Below are 21,229 nucleotides of genomic sequence, written 5' to 3'. Positions count from 1 at the left end.
ATGATATATACATACAGTATCTTATATCAATACATCTTATGGAAATGTTTGTATGATGCTGAATTTCAATAAAAATAAATTTTAAAAAAAAGAAGCCAGATCTTTGTGGGTCCTTAAAGAAGGAATTGATAAACTTCTGGAAGATTGAGGAATTGAGGACAATGAGGAACTCTACACACGAGGAGTTGAATTGGGAGAGGAGTATAAATTCCCTGGGAGAGTCATTGGACAGATGTTTAAGTTTCCCCTGGTGGGAGACTTTCAAACGAGGGGATGTATTTACAAGTTAAGGATGTGGCTATTTAAATGCTATTAAGGTAAGGAGGTGTATGGGAACTTCTTGCAAAGGGTGGCAAACCTCTGGAATTCTCAGTCCCAGAGAGCTGTGAGGCCTGGATCGCTGAGTGTGTTATAAAGGAGATAGGAAAGATCGACTAGAAGGGCCAAGTGGCCAACTCTTGGTCCTATTTTCTTACATTTTCACGAATGTTTGGTTTCAGAGTGGATAGCAAACCGCGACCCTTCTCTGTGATACGGACACACCTAGCTTTGCGCTCTTCGATTCTTTGGTGAGAAGAAGAATAAGTTGGGAGTAAGAACACAGAGGTCTTTTCCCAGCTGGACTGAGCGGAGCAGGAACAATGAGGTCCTGAGGCCACAAGAGTTAATGCAGGTAAGCTACATGGTAGCCCATGTATGACTGGTTCTGGAAAGCTCACTGTAGGTAAGGCTAGGATTTTAAAAACACACATATGGTGAAATGTGTCATTTGCAGTATCAATCAGCAATCTGAGGATGTCCTAGGGACAGCCTGCAAATGGTGCCATGCTTTCAGTGCCAACATAGTGTGCCCACAACTTACTAACTGTAACCTGAATGTCTTTGGAGTGTGAGAGGGAACCCATAGGGTGAATGTGCAAACTCTCTACAGAGAGCAGTGGGAATTAAAGACCATAAGAGATCGAGCAGAATTAGCCAATTTGGCCCATCGAGTCTGCTCTGTCATTCCATCATGGCTGATTTATTATCCCTCCCAACCCCATTCTCCTGCTTTCTCTCCTTAAACTTTGACACCTTTACTGATCAAGAACCTATCAACTTCTGCTTTAAACACACCCAATGACTTGGCCCCCACAGCCGTCTGTGGCAATGAATTTCACAGATCCATCACCCTCTGGCTAAAGAAATTCCTCCTCATTTCTGTTCTAAAGGGTTGTGCTTCTATTCTGAGGTTGTACCCTCTTGTGCTAGACTCCCCCACCATAGGAAACATCCTCTCCACGTCCACTCTTTCTAGGCCTTTCAATACTCAATCGGTTTCAGTGAAATTCCCACCCCCTCATTCTTCCAAACTCCAGCAAGTATAGTCTCAGAGCCATCAAACATTCCTCATGCATTAACCCTTTCACTCCTGGGATCATTCTTGAGAACCTCCTCTGGATCCTTTCCAGAGCCAGCCTATCTAATTCTTAAATAAGCGGCCCAAAACTGCTCACAGTACTCCCAAGTACAGTCTACCAATGCCTTAATCCTGACCACTGGTGCTGTACAGTGTCGCACTAGCTGCTATGTTACCATGCCATTGCTCTGTTCTACTGTGCTGCCCCACGGTGTTCTTGGTTCAATTCCTTCTGCAGTCTCCATTTTACCTCTCCAGTGCTTTGAGGTTTGCCTACTTTGAAAAAGAATTCCTCCAGCAATCCAGATGAAGAGTGTCAACCCCATATTTCCCTCCACAGATGCCGCCTGACATGCACCCCCCCCCCACCCGGTGTTTTCCCAGCAGCTTTTTCTTTGCTTGGTTCAGTCAGTTGAACTGTTGACTTCTGAATGCAAACCACTTCAGAGGGGCCTGTGCTCTGACTTGGGTTTGAGATTCTGAGTAGAAAGAAGGCCCTTTTGCGTTTAGAATGTCGCCACTGTTTGGTTATATCTGCTTTGCTAATCCCATTGATTGTAGCCAGCGCTTGATGCTATGTGTTGGAGTTTTGCCTCTCTGTGGTGGGACAGAAGTGAGGATTCAGAGGTTAGTATACCTTTGTTTAAACACAAGAGATTCTGCAGATGCTGGAAATCTTGAGCAAGACACACACAAAATGCTGAATGAACTGAGCATGTCAGGCAGCATCTATTAGAGGTGAAGTATTTCTCTACTAGATGAGATGTGGCTTGATAGAAGTGTAGAAGGTGATGAGAGGCATGGATAGAGTGGACACAAGAAATTCTGCAGATGCTGGGAACTCCAAAGCAACACATACAAAATGCTAGAGAAACTCAGCAGGTCAGGCAGCATCTGTGGGAACAAACAAGTAGTCGATGTTTTGGGCTGGGACCCTCCGTCAGGACTGGAAAGGAAGGAGTAAGATGTCAGGATGTGAGGGTGAGGCGAGGGAGAGGAGGATAGCTGGAAGGTGATAAGGTGAAGCCAGGCAGGTAGGAAAGGTAAAGTGCTGGAGAGGAAGGAATCTGATAGGAGAGGAGAGTAGACCATGGGGAAAAAGGGAAGGAGGAGAGGCACCTGGGAGAGGTGATAGGCAGGCGAGCAGTGATAAGAAGCCAGAGAAGAGAATAAGAGGGGAGGATGAGGGAATTTTTTTGTAAAGAGAAGGAGAAATTGATATTCATGCCATCAGGTTGGAGGGTACCCAGAAGGAATATAAGGTTTGGCTAGCGGGAAGTTCTGCTTGTGGTGGATGGAGCGGAGGTGTTTGATGAAGCGGTCCTCCATCTTATGATGGGTCTCAGCAATATAGAGGAGGCCACATCGTGAGCACCAGATACAATAGACAATCCCAGCAAGTTCACAAGTGAAGTATTGCCTCACCTGGAAGGTCTGTTTGGGGCCCTAAATGGAGGTGAAGGGGCAGGTGTAGCACTTTGATAGGGTAGACAGCCAGGGTGGAAATGGCTAGTTCAGGGAGCCATAACTTTAAGGTATTGAAGGAAAGTATTGGAGGGAAGGATATAAAATAATATATTTTTTACATAGATTAGTGGGTTATGAAACGCGTTTCTTAAGGACTGCCTTAGGGACTCCAGCTCCAGATATTTCCTCGGGGTTTTCTCCCAAAGCCTTCCCCATGAGTGGGTGTAGCCGCAAGATAGTGGAGGTTTGAGATCAGAGTTTTCCTGCTCCTGCATGAGCTGCCAACCACGACTGATGAGCCCCATCTGCCCAAAGCGACTGGTTTTAAGGTGCCAGTAACCTGCCTCTGCCCCTTCTCCTGTCAGTAGAAACGGTTTCGCTGGGCTTAGTAGCTAAGCCACATGTGAAGGTCAGGAGCTGGACTTGGTTGTCAGAGGCTATTTGAAGTGCACAACATTGGAAGCATTTAATAGGTAGGAGCTTATTCCCCACTCCCACCCCTGGCTATAACAACCTTAAGGAACTACATAAGACAATACTCCAAGTGTGTAAGAGACTTCTAGCTGTTCCACCTGTCGCTGCTCTATAACAGGAATTAATACACTGGTTCAGGAAGGAATTAAAATCAGCCCAAGCTTCCTGCTTTGATGACTCTGGACTTTTACCTGCTGGAGTTAAGAATGAGGGGAGGGGGGATCAAATTGAAACCTACTTGATATTGATGGGCCTAGATAGAATGGACATGGAGAGGATGTTTCCAATAGCCTGAGAGCCTAGGACCAGAAAACACACTTCAGAACAGAAGGATGTCCCTTTGGAACAGAGATGAGGAGGAATTTCTTTAGCCAGAGGGTGATGAATCTCTGGAATTTGTTGCCCACAGATGGCTGTGGAGGCCAAGTCACTGGGTATATTTAAAGTGGAGGTAGATAGATACTCAGTGTTAAAGAGCATTGAAGGTTATGGGTTGTAGGCAGGAGAATGGGATTGAGAGGGAAAGTAAATCAGCCATGATCAATTAGTGGAGCAGACTTGATGGCCAAATGGCTTACCTAATTCTTTGACCACTCTGCAACCTCAACCTGAAGTGTTGTGTTTGAGGGATTTTTTTGTGTGTGGGTGTTTTTTGAGGGGGACTGATGGTGCTGAAACACAGTGGGAATCATAAATTAGGATTGTGGAGTATCAAACAAAATTCTGAAGGAACTCAGCATCTGTTCGTGGCAGGGGGTGTGAAGAGGAAGAAATAATCAGCATTTCAAGGGTCTCGGCCTGAAATGTCAACTGTTTGTTCATTTCCATGGATGCTGTGTGACCTGCTGTGTTCCTCCAGCATTTTGAGTCTGTTGCCCTGGACTTCCAGCATCTGCAGAATCTCCTGTGTTTATCAGGTTGAAACTGCTAGATCCAGACTGTGATGGGATCCCCTCCGCTTTCTGTGGATCTGTACTCTGCAAGATCATAAGAAGCCCGGTGTCACCCAGAGCAAAGCTGTTCTCTCACCTCGAGGTGGGAGGGGGTGAAGATGCCATTCAGTGCGTCAGCAATACCAGCTTTGCGACAAGCAATTCCATGTCCTATTGCCCTGCAACGTATTCTCTCCCTCTCCTCGATTCTTTGTCATCTACTGACACCTATAGGTAATTAACATCAGCTAGCTCATTTACTGGGCCGGCAGGTGGTGTCATGGCATCAGCACTGGACTCCAAGGCAAATGGTCCTGAGTTTAAACCCAGCCGGGTCCCAACCTGGGCAGCAGCAGTATCAGCGTGGAAGAATGGCCTGGCAACCTACTTCCATATCTTGCCGTGAAAATATGGACCTTATGGTCCGGACTTGAGTTAACGACTGAACAACAACAGCTCACTGACACGTTTGTCGGTGATATTAAACATGATTCTGATTCTAATTTCTCTTTGGAAGCCAAAATAAGAGACTCTTGGAGAGGCGCATGGATGGAAGAAAAATGGAGGGTTATGGTCTATGTAGTAGGGAAGGGTTTTAGATTGATCGTGGAGTAGGTTTAAAAAGTCAGAACACCATCATGGGTAGAAGGACCCATGCTGTACTGTTCAATGTCCTTATTGAGGTGTATAAAAGCACAGGGAAAATAGACTGGGTCAATGCACACAGTCTTTTCCCCAGGATGATCAGCCATGATCACAGTGAATGGTGGTGCTGGCTCAAAGGGTTGAATGGCCTACTGCACCTATTGTCTATTGAATTGACTCAAGAACGAGAAGCACCTTTTTAAGAGATTTAATGGGAATGTAGAACGAGCTGCCAAAGGATGTGGTTGAGGCAGGTACGTTAACTACATTTAAAAGGCACTTGGCACTTTAAAGGGATATAAGCCACATACAAGCAATTGGGACTGGCTCAGATAGGAGTCTTGGTCAGCATGGACCAGTTGGGCTGAAGGGCCTTTTTCCATACTGTATAACTCCATGAATAAATCTGTAAAAACCCAAAATGAGAGCCCTTCCCCTCTGGGTTGGGGTTTGAACTCCGGTTAAACTTCACACAGCCAGCACCTGAAGTCAAGTTTGAACCCAAGAGCCTGGAGTTGTGAGGCAGCAGCTTGTGTGTAGTGACACTGTGCTGCCCAGGAATGTTGACCAATTTTTTCCACTGCCGACACCCAATTCTGCCATGACCAGAACACTCTGGCTGCAGTGCAGATCATCCACACAAGGCCAACACGTGACTGAACAGCCCCTCTCAATCCCATCACAAGAGCTGCAGCAGGTACCACCTTTCCACTCTGTCCTGTCTGGATGTTACATGTTCATTCCTTTTATCAGTGCTGGGTCTGAATCCTGGAATACCCAACCCAACTGTACTAGGAGAACCTTCGCAGACAACAGCAGTTCAAGAAGATGGCGGAAAAAAAATCGGTCAACATTCCTGGGCAGCACAGTGTCACTACACACAAGCTGCTGCCTCCAAATTCAGGGTCTTGGGTTCAAACCTGACTTCAGGTGCTGGCTATGTGAAGTTTAACTGGAGTTCAAACCCCAACCCAGAGGGGAAGGGCTCTCATTTTGGGTTTTTATAGATTCATTGACCAAGTCAATGACTATAGTTAAAGCAGAGGTTGATAGGTTCTCGGTTAGTAAGAGCATCAAAGGTTATCGATCGAAGGTAGGAGAATGGCGTTGCGAGGGATAATAAATCAACCATGATTGAATGGTGGACAAAACTCAATAGGTCGAATGGCCCAAATCTGTCCTATGTCTTATGGTGTCAAGGGCCTGAATCTAGGAATGTTTCCCATATCTCACCAATTTTTATCGAAGCACCATAGAAAGCATTCTATCCACATGCATCAGGGCTTAGTCCGGCAACTGCCCTGCCCAAAACTGCAAGAAACTGTGGAGAATTGTGGACACAGCTCAGCACGTACCAGAGACCTGTCTCTACTCTCATACAATAGGGTGGACTCTTGGCTTTTCAGTCTATCTCATTATGATCTTGCACTTCATATCGTTTACCTGCACTGCACTTTTTCGGTAGCTTTTACACTTTATTCTGCGAACATGAGGAAGTCTGCAGATGCTGGAATTTCAAGCAACAAACATAAAAATTGCTGGTGAACCCAGCAGGCCAGGCAGCATCTATAGCAAGAGGTACAGTTGACGTTTCAGGACGAAGGGTCTCAGCCCAAAATGTCAACTGTACCTCTTCCTATAGATGCTGCCTGGTCTACTGCGTTCACCAGCAACTTTTACGTGTGACACTTTATTCTGCATTGTTATTGTTTTACCTTATTCTGGCTCCATATACACTGATTTGACCTGTGTGAGCAATATGCAAGACAAGCTTTGTACACCAATACCAATAAGACAATAACAGAGTGCGGAATGCCGGCTGGTGGTGTAGTAGCATTTGCTCTGGACTTCAAGGTTCTGGGTTCGAATCCGGCTGGCTCCTTGCACGCTTTCCATCTGTGCTGGATTGAGTGTCGAGCTAGCAACTTGGCCTCGTAAAAGACAGACAAATGCTAAAGAAATGTTGCCATTCGATGTGCCACAAGGTGCAGAGAGGATCAACAAAGAATGCAGATTAAAGTGTCACAGCTAGACAGCACCTTATTGTCTACTTGCCCTTCATTTTGCACCTTAATGTTTACCTGCACTGCACTTTCAATGTAACTGTAACACTTAATTCTGCATTCTGTTGTTGTTTTGTCTTGTGCTCCCTCAAAACACTGTTGTAATGACATAATCTCTCTGGATGGCATACAAAACAAAGCTTTTCGCTGTTCCTCAGCACATTTGACAAAAGTAAACTGGTTTTCCAATATCTGCGTCCATTAGAATCAGAATCAGGTATATCATCACTGGTATAATGTGGCGAAATTTGTTTCGTGGCAGCCGTACACTGCAATGCATTAAAAAATAGTAAATTACCAGAAGAAATATATATGTATACAGTATCATTTGTTCATTATGTACAATGTTGCATGATGTAGGTGATCACAGTCTTTCTATGACCATGATTATTCTTGGCAAAACTTTTCTACAAAAGTGGTTTGCCATTGCTGCCTTCTGGCAGTGCCTTTACAAGACGGGTGACCCCAGCTATTATCAATACCCTTCAGAGACTGTTTGCCTGGTGTTAGTGGTCGGATAACCAGGACTGTGATGTGCACCAACCGCTCAAACAACCATCCACCACCTGCTCCTGTGGCTTCATGGGACCCTGGCCTGTGGGGGGCTAAGTAGATGCCCCACCTTCCCCAAGGGTGACCTGCAGGCTACCAGAGGGAAGGAGCACCCCGCCACCCAAATGGTGATGTATAGTATATAAAATTTATATTAAATAAATAGAGCAAAATAAAATTAGAAGCTGGTCATGTCCAGAAAAGGGATTAAGTGTAGAATTTACGGTCAGACTAACTATTGATGAGTTTCTTTTCTTTCCCAGTTTTCACCTTGGTCTGTATTTACACAATGCAGTGCCACACGTGATGGAAGATGTCCTTCTCGGCTGTGAATGGCTTGGACGCTGGCCACGGTAGGCTCATCTATAAGTTCTGAGAGCATAGAAAGAGGGTATTCAGCCCACTGGGTCTGTGGCAGCTCTTTGAGAGAACTCTTCCATTAATTCCTCTCATTATTTTCCCTTCCTCTTTGAAACATAGAAACATAGAAAATAGGTGCAGGAGTAGGCCATTCGGCCCTTCGAGCCTGCACCGCCATTTATTATGATCATGGCTGATCCTCCAACTCAGAACCCCGCCCCAGCCTTCCCTCCATACCCCCTGACCCCCGTAGCCACAAGGGCCATATCTAACTCCCTCTTAAATATAGCCAATGAACTGGCCACAACTGTTTCTTGTGGCAGAGAATTCCACAGATTCACCACTCTCTGTGTGAAGAAGTCTTTCCTAATCTCGGTCCTAAAAGGCTTCCCCTCTATCCTCAAACTGTGACCCCTCGTTCTGGACTTCCCCAACATCGGGAACAATCTTCCTGCATCTAGCCTGTCCAATCCCTTTAGGATCTTATACGTTTCAATCAGATCCCCCCTCAATCTTCTAAATTCCAATGAGTACAAGCCCAGTTCATCCAGTCTTTCTTCATATGAAAGTCCTGCCATCCCAGGAATCAATCTGGTGAACCTTCTTTGTACTCCCTCTATGGCAAGGATGTCTTTCCTCAGATTAGGGGACCAAAACTGCACACAATACTCCGGGTGTGGTCTCACCAAGGCCTTGTACAACTGCAGTAGTACCTCCCTGCTCCTGTACTCGAATCCTCTCGCTATAAATGCCAGCATACCATTGCCTTTTTCACCGCCTGCTGTACCTGCATGCCCACTTTCAATGACTGGTGTATAATGACACCCAGGTCTCGTTGCACCTCCCCTTTTCCTAATCGGCCACCATTCAGATAATAATCTGTTTTCCTATTTCTGCCACCAAAGTGGATAACTTCACATTTATCCACATTAAATTGCATCTGCCATGAATTTGCCCACTCACCCAACCTATCCAAGTCACCCTGCATCCTCTTAGCATCCTCCTCACAGCTAACACTGCTACCCAGCTTCGTGTCATCCGCAAACTTGGAGATGCTGCATTTAATTCCCTCGTCCAAGTCATTAATATATATTGTAAACAACTGGGGTCCCAGCACTGAGCCTTGCGGTACCCCACTAGTCACCGCCTGCCATTCTGAAAAGGACCCGTTTATTCCCACTCTTTGCTTCCTGTCTGCTAACCAATTCTCCACCCACACCAATACCTTACCCCCAATACCGTGTGCTTTAAGTTTGCACACTAATCTCCTGTGTGGGACCTTGTCAAAAGCCTTTTGAAAATCCAAATATACCACATCCACTGGTTCTCCCCTATCCACTCTACTAGTTACATCCTCAAAAAATTCTATGAGATTCGTCAGACATGATTTTCCTTTCACAAATCCATGCTGACTTTGTCCAATCATTTCACCTCTTTCCAAATGTGCTGTTATCACATCCTTGATAACTGACTCCAGCAGTTTCCCCACCACCGACGTTAGGCTAACCGGTCTATAATTCCCCGGTTTCTCTCTCCCTCCTTTTTTAAAAAGTGGAATTACATTAGCCACCCTCCAATCCTCAGGAACTAGTCCAGAATCTAACGAGTTTTGTAAAATTATCACTAATGCATCCACTATTTCTTGGGCTACTTCCTTAAGCACTCTAGGATGCAGACCATCTGGCCCTGGGGATTTATCTGCCTTCAATCCCTTCAATTTACCTAACACCACTTCCCTACTAACATGTATTTCGCTCAGTTCCTCCATCTCACTGGACCCTCTGTCCCCTACTATTTCTGGAAGATTATTTATGTCCTCCTTAGTGAAGACAGAACCAAAGTAATTATTCAATTGGTCTGCCATGTCCTTGCTCCCCATAATCAATTCACCTGTTTCTGTCTGCAGGGGACCTACATTTGTCTTTACCAGTCTTTTCCTTTTTACATATCTATAAAAGCTTTTACAGTCCGTTTTTATGTTCCCTGCCAGTTTTCTCTCATAATCTTTTCTCCCCTTCCTAATTAAGCCCTTTGTCCTCCTCTGCTGAACTCTGAATTTCTCCCAGTCCTCAGGTGAGCCACTTTCTCTGGCTAATTTGTATGCTGCTTCTTTGGAATTGATACTATCCCTAATTTCTCTTGTCAGCCACGGGTGCACTACCTTCCTTGATTTATTCTTTTGCCAAACTGGGATGAACAATTGTTGTAGTTCATCCATGCAACCTTTAAATGCTTGCCATTGCATATCCACCGTCAATCCTTTAAGTGTCATTTGCCAGTCTATCTTAGCTAATTCACGTCTCATACCTTCAAAGTTACCCCTCTTTAAGTTCAGAACCTTTGTTTCTGAATTAACTATGTCACTCTCCATCTTAATGAAGAATTCCACCATATTATGGTCACTCTTACCCAAGGGGCCTCTCACGACAAGATCGCTAATTAACCCTTCCTCATTGCTCAAAACCCAGTCCAGAATAGCCTGCTCTCTAGTTGGTTCCTCGACATGTTGGTTCAAAAAACCATCCCGCATACATTCCAAGAAATCCTCTTCCTCAGCACCTTTACCAATTTGGCTCACCCAATCTACATGTAGATTGAAGTCACGCATTATAACTGCTGTTCCTTTATTGCGCACATTTCTAATTTCCTGTTTAATACCATCTCCGACCTCACTACTACTGTTAGGTGGCCTGTACACAACTCCCACCAGCGTCTTCTGCCCCTTAGTGTTACGCAGCTCTACCCATATCGATTCTACATCTTCCCGGCTTATGTCCTTCCTTTCTATTGCGTTAATCTCTTCTTTAACCAGCAACGCCACTCCACCTCCCCTTCCTTCATGTCTATCCCTCCTGAATATTGAATATCCCTGAGCGTTGAGCTCCCATCCCTGGTCACCCTGGAGCCATGTCTCTGTGATCCCAACTATATCATAATCATTAATAACAATCTGCACTTTCAATTCATCCACCTTATTACGAATGCTCCTTGCATTGACACACAAAGCCTTCAGGCGCTCTTTTACAACTCTCTTAGCCCTTATACAATTATGTTGAAAAGTGGCCCTTTCTAATGCTTGCCCTGGATTTGTCGGCCTGCCACTTTTACTTTTCTCCTTTGTACTTTCTGCTTCTACCCTCACTTTACACCCCTCTGTCTCTCTGCACTGGTTCCCATCCCCCTGTTGTGAACTAACCTCCTCACGCCTAGCCTCTTTAATTTGATTCCCACCCCCCAACCATTCTAGTTTAAAGTCACCTCAGTGGCCCCCGCTAATCTCCCTGCCAGGATATTGGTCCCCCTAGGATTCAAGTGGAATTTTTTACATCTGCATTTCAGAAGGTGAAGTTGTGTTTTTTTTTACAGAGAGTGGTGAGTGCGTTGAACATGCTGCCAGGGATGGTGGTAGTTGCAGATACATCAGGGACGTTTAAGGGACTCTTGGGCACTTGGATGAAAGAAAAATGGAGGGTTATATGAGAGATTATTAAAGTTACAGGGGAATGATTTGCATCTGCTTTTCAGAAGGTTAAATTCTAGAATTGCACAGCACAGAACAGGCCGTTTGTGCTAATCATGATGCCTCTCTATGCTCTCATAGAGCCATACAGTATGGAAGCAGGCCATTCGGCCCAACTTGTTCATGCCAGCCATTCAGCCCAATTTGTTCTTACCAGCCATTGGGAACCCTTCCATGCTAACTGCATCGGCCAGCATTTGATCCATAGCAACCCATGCGTAAGAGGTTCAAGGGTTCATTCAGATACTTCAGTACCGTCAGTGACCCAGCCCTGACCACTCTCCCAGGCAGTGCATTTCAGGTACTCCCCACCCGCTGGCTGAAGAAGGTGACCTTCAGATCCCCTCTGAACCTCTTTCCTTTTGCCATGACCTATGTTGTCCAATTTTATCTACCTCTGAGAGGGGGGAGAATTTCTTGTAAGCTGCCTATTTATCACTGCTGGTAATTTTAAATACCTCACATGTTTATTTAGAGACACAGTGCAGTAACAGGCCCTTACAGCCCAACGATGGCTGTGCCACCCAGTTACACCCATGTGACTAATTAAACTGTTTGCCCGTAGATCTTTGGAATGTGAGACGCCCGGAGGAAACCCACAGAGAAGGTGCAAACTCCTTATAGACAGCGGCGGGAGTTGAACCCAGGTTGCAGCACTGTAGTGGCGTTCCGCTAACCGCGATGCTGCTGTGCTCCCCCTCTCTTGTAAAGGGAGACTCCGCTAGCTGTCCTCCAGTCATCTGGGACCTCATTCCTGTCCAGCGAAGGCTTAGAAATCTTAGCTAGAACCCCAGCAAATTCCTCCCTTGTCTCCTGCAGTTACCTGGGAGAAATCTCATCCATTGCTGGAGGTTTATCTACCATTAAGCCCAATAAGACATTGATTATGCCCCAGTTTATTTTTGAAAGTTTCACTGAATTTTTTGACTACCGAGTCTTTCTTTTGCAAATACTGATGAGCGATTGCTGCACTACTTCCTTTCAAGTCAAGTATCACGTTCTCCAAAGGGTTGTCTATTGGTGGGAGCTCTGGTGGTTGCACAGGCCGGTCCAGGATCCACATAATCCGGGATGTTAGGGTGCATTCCCTTCACAGAGAACCCCTGTGTGTGTTACTTTGTTTAGCCTGGGGAGGCTGATGCATGGGTTGCCACCGCACGGTCCTTGACAGATCGGTGTCAGGGTCCGGTGGTAGGGCATGCAAGATGATTGGGGATCCTTCGTATGAAAAGTATTTAGTTAGAATGTCAACTACACCTTCTGGCTCATGTACAGCTTTCCCCTGTTGCCCCTATGTGTTCTAATACTCCCTGGTTATTCTTTTGCCCTCATACTTGTGAAACACTTCAGAATTATCTTAATTCTCTGCTTGTCATTTTTAATGACCCACTAGCCTCCTGAATTTCCGTTTTAAGTGCCTCCCAGGGGGTTTTATGCTCTTGACGTGCCTCTGGCATCATTAGTTCCCTATACTTGTAATGTGCTTCCTTTTTCCTCTTTATTCAAACCTCGACGTCCAATCCATGGTTTCCTGTAATTGTTGCCCCAGGGCTTTATCTTCACCAGAACATGTCAACCCTGAACCCTTGTTACTTCTGTCAATGCTTCCCATGGTGCAGACATGAGTCATAGAGCATTACGGCATAGAAGCCGGCCCTTTGACCTATCTAGTCTGTGCTGAACTGTCAATATGCCTCGTCCCATCAACCTGCACTTGAACCGTAGCCCTCCCATCTACAAACGTACGTACCTATCCCAACTTCTCTTAATTGTTGCAATCGAACCTGCATCCATCAGTTCTGCTGGCAGCTCATTCCACATTCTCACCATCCTCTGAGTGAAGAAGCTCCCCTTTCGCTCTTAACCTACGACCTCTAGTTTTCGTCTCACCCAAACTCAGTGGAAAAATCCTTCTTTCCTTTATCCAATCTATACCCCTCATAATTTTGTAAACCTCTACAAAATATCCCCTTATTCTCCTTCGTTCAGTGAATAAAGTGCTAACGTAGTCAACCTTTCCCTATAACTCAGGTCTTTAAGTCCCGGTAACATCTTTGTAAATTTTCTCAATCTTATGTAGGTAGGTGACCAGAACGACATACAAAATTCCAAATTTGGCCTTCCCAATGTCTTGTACAACTCCAAGATAACATTACCATCTTCTGTACTCAATGCTTGGATTTATGAAGGCCAATGTCCCAAAACCTCTCCTTACAACCCTGTCTACCTATGATGCCACTCTGAAGGAATTATAGATCTGCATTCCCAGATCCCTCTGTTCTACCACACTCCACAGAAGAAGACTTACTAAAAAGTAGATGCTGCCAATCTCCCTTTGCCAGTTCCTCCCTTAATAAAATTGGCCTTGCCCCAATTTAAGAGCTTAAATACTTGTCCATGCTTGTCCTGTTTCACGACGACCACTTAGGCATCATGTTATGAGGTATGATCACTTTCTCCAAAATGCTCCCCTATTGGCACTTCCTCACTTGATTAGCTACACTTCATGATAAAAAGTCCAGTAATGCTCCCTTCCTCGATGATCCGTTTACGTACTGTAACAAAAAGCTCTCCTCGATACATTAAAAAATATTGCACTGCACTACCACAAAACAATAGATTTCATGAGATACGTCAGTGATAATAAACCTGATTTTAGATTTTACTCTCGGCCATACAGTTGTCAGTCTTCATTGACATTGATTTTATTTTCCATTCATCCCATCTCATGTCCTCTTCAGAAGATGACAAAGAGGCGACGGAGTCTATGCCGGAGGAGAGTATAGACTGCGCACAGTATGAGGTGAAGCAGGAGTATGAGACGGAGGAGGTTCGTGACCCAGCCACCAACGACTACAATGGTTCATTCTCCTCTGAATCTGAGTGCCTAGTTTATATCGGTGGTACGTACTATATTTTAAAATAAATTGATATTTCAAATTTTTTTTTGGAAAAATTTCATTTTTGACAAAACTGTGAGTGGGCATGCTCATTAATTCCAAAATAATTTAATAACTATAACAGAATCAACGAAAGGCCACTTGGGTGTTCAATCAGAGTGCAAAAGACTGCAAACAGTGCAAACACAAGAAGAAAGAGATAGTAATAATAATAAATCAAAGTCAAAGTCTGTCCGGAGTCTTGTGGCCTATTAGGCCGGTGCTTGTGCCGGTTTCTGTAGCGTGAAGCGACTGAGAGTACGAAACTCCCCCCCGGATAGGAAGCCGGTCTAATGCGAGGTTAACCCCCAGCATTTGCCGGTACCCATTCTCAGCTGGGTGGTCTAGAGCAGTTTGTGGTTAAGTGCTTTGCTCAAAGCCACAACACGCTGCCTTGGCCGAGACTCGAACCCACAACCTTCAGATGGTGAGCCCAACGCCCTAACCACCTGGCCACGTGCCACACAATAATAATAAATAAATAAGCAATAAATATCGAGAACATGAGATGGAGAGTCCTTGAAAGGTTGTGGGAAAATTTCAGTAATGGCGGGGGGCGGGGGGCAGGTGAAGTTATCCCCTTTGGTTCAAAGGCCTGGTGTTTGAGGGGTAATAACTGTTCCTGAACCTGGTGGTGTGAATTCTGAGGCTCCTGTGCCTTTTTATTCATGGCAGCAGCAAGAAGAGAGCATGTCCTTTGTGGTGGGGGTCCCTGATGATGAATGCTGCTTTCCTGGTACATATCTTGTAGATGTGCTCAATGGTGGGGAGGGCTTTACTCATGATGGACCGGGCTGTATCCACTACTTTTTGTAGAATTTTTCATTCAAGGGCATTGGTGTTTCCATATCAGACTATGATGCAGCCAGTCAATGTATGCTCCACTATACATCTATACAAGTTTGCCAATGTAATGCTGAATCTTCACAAGCTCCTAAGGAAGTGGAAGTGCTGCTGTACTTTCTTCATAATTGCTCTTACACGCTGGGCCTAGAACAGGTCGTCTGAAATAATAACACCAACGAATTTAAAGTTGCTGACCCTCTCCACCTCAGATCCCCTGGTGATGACTGGTTCATGGACCTCTGGTTTCCTCCTCCTGAAGTCAATAATCAGCTCTTGGTTTTGCTGACATTGTGTAAGAGGTGGTTGTTGTGACACCACTCAGCCAGATTTTCAGTCTGATTTGTCACCACCTTTGACTTGGTCTACAACAGTGATGTCATCAGCAAACTTGAAAATGGCATTGGGGCTGTGCTTTGGCACGCAGTCATAAATCTATCGTGAGTAGAGCAGGTGGCTGAGCACACAACCTTGTGATACACCTGTGCTGATGGAAATTGTGGAGGAGGTGTTGTTGCCAACCCAAACTGCCTTGGGTCTGCAGGTGAGGAAATTGAGGATCCAATTACACAAGGATGTATTGAGGCCTAGGTCTTGGAGCTTATTGATTAGTTTTGAGGGGGTGATGGTATTGAATGCTGAGCTATTCATTAATTGGACAGGAAATTTGCTGGAACACTCATCGTTTGCCATCCATCAAGTCAAGTTTATTGCCACGTACAGTGAGGTACAGGTACAACCTTGCAGCTTCAAGACAATGAGCCATCTTCTTGAACCACTTGGTCTTCTGCTCAAGGTGCTTACACAACAGGATTGAAGTCAGGGAGTCATAAAGCAGAGAAGGAAACTCGTTCCTGCCAACCAGGATGCCCGTCTAAGCTAGTCCCATTTTACTTGTATCCCTCCAATCCTTTTCTATCCATGTTCCAACTGCTCCTTAAATGATACTACTGCAGCTGCCTCAACCACTTCCTCTGGCAGCTTGTTCCATATACTCACTACCCTCTGAGTGAAAATGTTGTCCCTCAGCTCCCTTTCAAAACTCTTCCCCCCCTCTCCCCCCCCCCCCACATTAAGCCGATGGCCCCTAGCTGTTGCTTCTCTTTTCCTGGGAAAGAGACTGTGTGCAATCTCCATATCTAAGCTCCAGAATTGAGATCAAAGTGACGATAAGGAGGTGCATTTCTGACTCAGTCCGGTTTGATCAAGAAAAGGGTTAAACACTGATTGGTATTTCATTAGGGCAGGATTGTTTGCATCAGCTTGTGCTTGAACTTTAAGGATTAAAGATTAGCTTTATTTGTCACATGTACATCAAAACATACAGTGTAATGCGTCATTTGCGTCAGCGACCAACACAGTCCGAGGATGGGCTGGGGGCAGCCTACAAGAGTCGCCATATTTCTAGCACCAACATAACATGGCAACAAGTTAATAACCCTAATCCTACCATCTATTTGAATGTGGGAGGAAACCAGAGTGGTCACAAGGGAAAAGTATCAACTCCTTACAGACATTGGTGGGAATTGGACCCATATCGCCAACACTGGAAAACATGATGCTAACCGCTATGCTACAGTGCCGCATTGTTTTTTTTGTGTGTGTGCCTGCAGCCCTCACGTGCTTGGCAGCTGTTTAACTGCCAGTGTTCATGCCTTTCAGGGGATGAGCCCATGGTAAAGCGCAAGAAGGGCCCGGCCCCAAAGATGCTAGGCAACGAGGTCTGCAGCGTCTGTGGGGACAAGGCGTCGGGATTCCACTACAACGTGCTGAGCTGCGAGGGCTGCAAGGGCTTCTTCCGCCGCAGCGTCATCAAGAACGCGCAGTACACCTGCAAAAGCAGCGGCAAGTGTGAGATGGACATGTACATGCGCAGGAAATGCCAGGAGTGCCGACTGCGGAAATGCCGGGAGGCCGGAATGAGGGAACACTGTAAGCAGGCTTCAGGCGATTTGCCTAATTCTGATCTTTGGGCGGGGTGGGGGAGGCGGGTATAATCCGTTGGAAGGCAAATGCAATGTTAACATTCATTTCCCAGGGACTAGAATATAAAAGCAAGGATGTAATGTTGATGCTTTCTCAGGCATTGGTCAGACCACACTTGGAGTATTGTGAGCAGTTTTGGACCCCATATCAGAGAAAGGATGCACTGGTATCGGAGAGGGTCCAGAGGAGGTTCACGAGAATGATCTCAGGAATGAGAGGGGATTTCATTGAAACCAGTCAAATATTGAAAGACCTAAATAGAGTGGACATGGAAAGTATGTTTCCAATAGTGGGAGAGTCCAGGATCAGAGGACACAGCCTCAGAATAAAGATGTCTCTTCAGAGCAGAGATGAGGAAGAATTCCTTTTGCCAGTCGGCGATGAATCTGTGGAATTCATTTTCACAGACGGCTAGGGAAGCGAAGTCATTGAGTGTACTTAAAGTGGAGGTTGACAAGTTCTTCATTAGTCAGGTCATCAAAAGTTCTGGAGAGAAGGCAGGAGAATGGGGTTGAGAGGGATAATAAATCAGCCTTAATTGAACGGCCCTCTAAGAGACCACAACCTTGTTGTTGGGTTTGGAGGCTTGCGTTCCTCAATGACCCGGAGAGTTATGTTGGCTGGAGTCGGGGCCTTGTGCTTTGGCTGTTGGTAGGGTCACCCATGCCAATCAGGTCAAAGGGCAGAGGCCAGACGAGAGTGGTCCACCAGTCCTCCAGGTTTGAGGGTTCAGCTCAGGCTAATGACCCTGACTGGTCAAAAAGCAATTGTTATGGAAACAGCCAAGAAGAATCCTTCTATACAGACAGAGGTGGAGGACCTTCGTTGCTGCCTTAAACGCCAACAGCGCAACATCGTATGATCGAATGGCAGAACAGATTCAAGGGGCCAAATGGCCTAATTCTGTGTCAAGATCTTATGGTGTGTACAAACTAGTACAGGAAGCAGGCAGAGAGTCTGGAGAAACTCAGAAGAGTTTTACCAAAGTGCTGCCTGGATTCTGAACGATACAGAGGGGTTGGGCAAGCTTGAATTGTTTTCTCTGGAGTGTTTGAGTCTCAGGGGAGACCTGATAGAAGTTTATAAAATTATGAGAGGTGGTGATAGAGTGGACAGATGGAATCTTTTTCCCACGGTAGAAATGTCAAATACTAGAGGGCATGAATTAGAGGTGGGGGGTGATGGTTTAAGAGATGTGTGTGGCATTAGTTTTGTTTTACACAGGGTGGTGGGTGTCTGGAACAGTGATGGAAGCAGATATGATACTGATGTTAGACACCTGAGTGTTTGGGGAGTGGAAGGATATGAACCATGTAAAGGCAGAAAAGATTTAATTTAGGACATAGAACATTACAGTGCAGTACAGCCCTTCAGCCTATGATGTTGTGCTGACCTTTAAACCTACTCTATGATCAATCTAACCCTTCCCTCCTACATAACAGTCCTTTTTCCTATCATCTATGTGCCTATTGGAATTGTGATCCATTCCGAATCATGCTTAGCATGGATAAGATGGGCCGAAGGGCCCGCTCCTGCACTGTATTGTTCCACGTTGTTACTCCCATTGAACACCAACATGACCTGATCTCTCCCCATCGTGTGCCAAAATGGTGTCTTCGCGTTTATCCACACAACGGTCCACCTGTCACGTCTGTGCCTGCTTAGGCAGAGCGTGGCCTCGTGTGTTCCGACTCCCCCAGAGTCTCTGATCGTGCTTGTCACTGCCCGCAGGCGTCCTGTCGGAAGAGCAGATCCGCAGCAAGAAGCAGAAGAAGCGGGAGGAGGACCTGGCGCAGGCGGTGCTGGCGGCAGCAGAGGACTCGCCCGTGAGCGTGGACGTGGTACGGCTGACACCGGAGCAGGAGGCGATGATTCAGCAGCTGGTGGCCGCCCAGCAGCAGTGTAACAAGCGGTCATTCAGTGACCAGCCCAAAGTCACGGTGAGTATGGAGTCGATTAAAGTCACACGTACATCGGAACATGCAGTGAAATGCTGCCCGGCCTGCTGACTTGCTCCATCATCTTGTTGTCGCTTGAGGGGTCTTCAGTGTGAATGCGGGATCTGGGCTGGTTGGTTGGTGCATTGTTGGACATTTACTGGCCTCCGGTTGGGTTGCATGAGAGAGAGATGATTATTTTTATTTATCACATGTACTTTGAAACATACAATGTACTTTGAAGCATCAGTGACAAACACCGTTTGAGTTTGTCCTGGGCGAAGCCCACAAGTATCATTATGCTTCTGGTACCAATGTAGCATGCCCTAATTTACTAACCCAAACTCACTGGCCTTTGGGATGAGGGGGGAATCCCACGTGGTCACGGGGGGAGCTTGCAAGCTCCTTACAGACAGGGGCAGGAATCAGACCCCGACTGGTGATTGCTGCTACTATAAAGCAATATGTTAATTGCTACGCTGCCGTCCTGACCTAACGCTTGGTGACGGAGACGTTGGTGTAAAGAATGCTTGTGCTGCTTAATTAGAATCAGTTTTGATATCACTGGCATGTGTCGCGAAATCTGTTGTTATGTGGCAACCGTACATTGCAATAGATAATACAAACGGTAAATTACAGTTAGAAACAAAGAAAAAGTAGTGAGGTAGTGTTCATGGGTTCATTGTCCATTCAGAGATCTAACGACAGAGGGGAAGAAGTTGTTCCTGAACCACTGAGTGTGTGCCTTCAGGCTCCCGTATCTCCTCCCTATGTCGGCAATGAGATGAGGGTATGTCCTGGGTGATGGGGTAGTCGGTGATGGATGCCACCTTTTTGAGGCATTGCTCCTTGAAGATCTGAAGATTCTTGTGTATTTAAAAACTTGAATTATTTCATGAAGCATTTATGGCACAGATGGGGGCTGTTTGATCCATCGTGTCTCTGCTAGGCAAAAAGCAGCCATCCAGCCCAACTCCATCTTCCAAAACTTGATCCATGAGCCTTACGTCTGCTTAGCCCCCGATCAGGGTCACCTGAAGCCATGGGAGCAGGTGGTGGATGGTCGTATGTGAAGCTGGTGCATATCACAAGTCCTGGTTATGTGACCACTGACAATAGGCAGGCAATCTCTGAAGAGTATTGACAATGGCTGGGTTCACCTGTTATGTAAAGACACTGCCCAGAAGAAGTTAATAGCAAACGACTTCTGTATATTTTCCAAGGACAGTCATGGTCATGGAACTGTGATCGCCTACATCATAATGATGATGACTCTTTAATCACAGAGCGTCCCAAGACCAGGATTCCTGGGGCTCAGTTCCCTATCCCAACCGAGATACACCAAAGCAGATTAGAAGTCAGTTTGCGTCTCACCGGGCAATGCACTTCCCATGGGAACGAGTTACTTGATTAGTTTATGATGCCATCAAAATGCATTGGTTAATGCAATTACCAGTTGTTATTGAAGCTTTGATAATGCACTTATCCAGCCAAAAGTCATTGCTTACACAACGTCAGCATTAAACACACTTTCACCACTCAGTTTAAATAAAGTTGCTGCAGTTAATACAGACGCCCATTGTAGGAGCAAACTGAAACTTCACATGGAGTTGGTTTTCGAAATACCAGGCGACTTATTACAAACTGGTGTGCACCACGAAACCAGTTAAACCTGATCATGAATTTGGTACAGATTTGACGTTCTCGGTTATGAGATTACCAGTAAAGCTACACTGTTATACAGAATGGTGGCAATTTGTTCATTAATGTGCCGTGGCCTATGACAAAGGTGATCATGATTTTTCCATGACCATGGTTGTTCTTGGCAAATTTTTCTACAGAAGTGGTTTACCATTGCCTTCTTCTGGGAAGTAGCTTTACAAGACAGGTGACCCCAGCCAATATCAATACTCTTATCGAGATTGTCTACCTGGCGTCAGTGGTCACTTAACCAGGACTTGTGATATGCACCAGCTGCTCATACGACCGTCCACCACCTGTTCCCGTGGCTTCAAGTGACTCTGATCAGGGAGGCTAAGCAGCTGCTACACCTTGCCCAAGGGTGACCTGCAGGCTAGCGGAGGGAAGGAGCGTCGTACACCTCCTTTGGCA

General features: G+C 45.8%; 1 protein-coding gene across 3 annotated transcripts in view; it reads left to right on the top strand.

Moving 5' to 3' along the window:
- Nucleotides 1-21,229, top strand: part of LOC134353954 (oxysterols receptor LXR-beta-like) — an 80,352-nt gene that overhangs the window by 16,086 nt on the left and 43,037 nt on the right. For all 3 annotated transcript variants that reach the window (XM_063062544.1, XM_063062542.1, XM_063062543.1), the window contains exons 2-6: nt 501-673; nt 7,796-7,885; nt 14,154-14,315; nt 16,857-17,126; nt 18,912-19,120. In XM_063062544.1, coding sequence (XP_062918614.1) covers nt 7,846-7,885; nt 14,154-14,315; nt 16,857-17,126; nt 18,912-19,120 — 681 coding nt within the window. In that variant the 5' untranslated portion in view covers nt 501-673; nt 7,796-7,845. The remainder of the gene's footprint in view (nt 1-500; nt 674-7,795; nt 7,886-14,153; nt 14,316-16,856; nt 17,127-18,911; nt 19,121-21,229) is intronic.

Source organism: Mobula hypostoma, chromosome 11, assembly GCF_963921235.1.
Source record: "Mobula hypostoma chromosome 11, sMobHyp1.1, whole genome shotgun sequence".
NCBI classification, from domain to species: domain Eukaryota; kingdom Metazoa; phylum Chordata; class Chondrichthyes; order Myliobatiformes; family Myliobatidae; genus Mobula; species Mobula hypostoma.
Note: the sequence above shows the minus strand (reverse complement) of the source record. Positions and strands in the feature narration are given on the sequence as shown.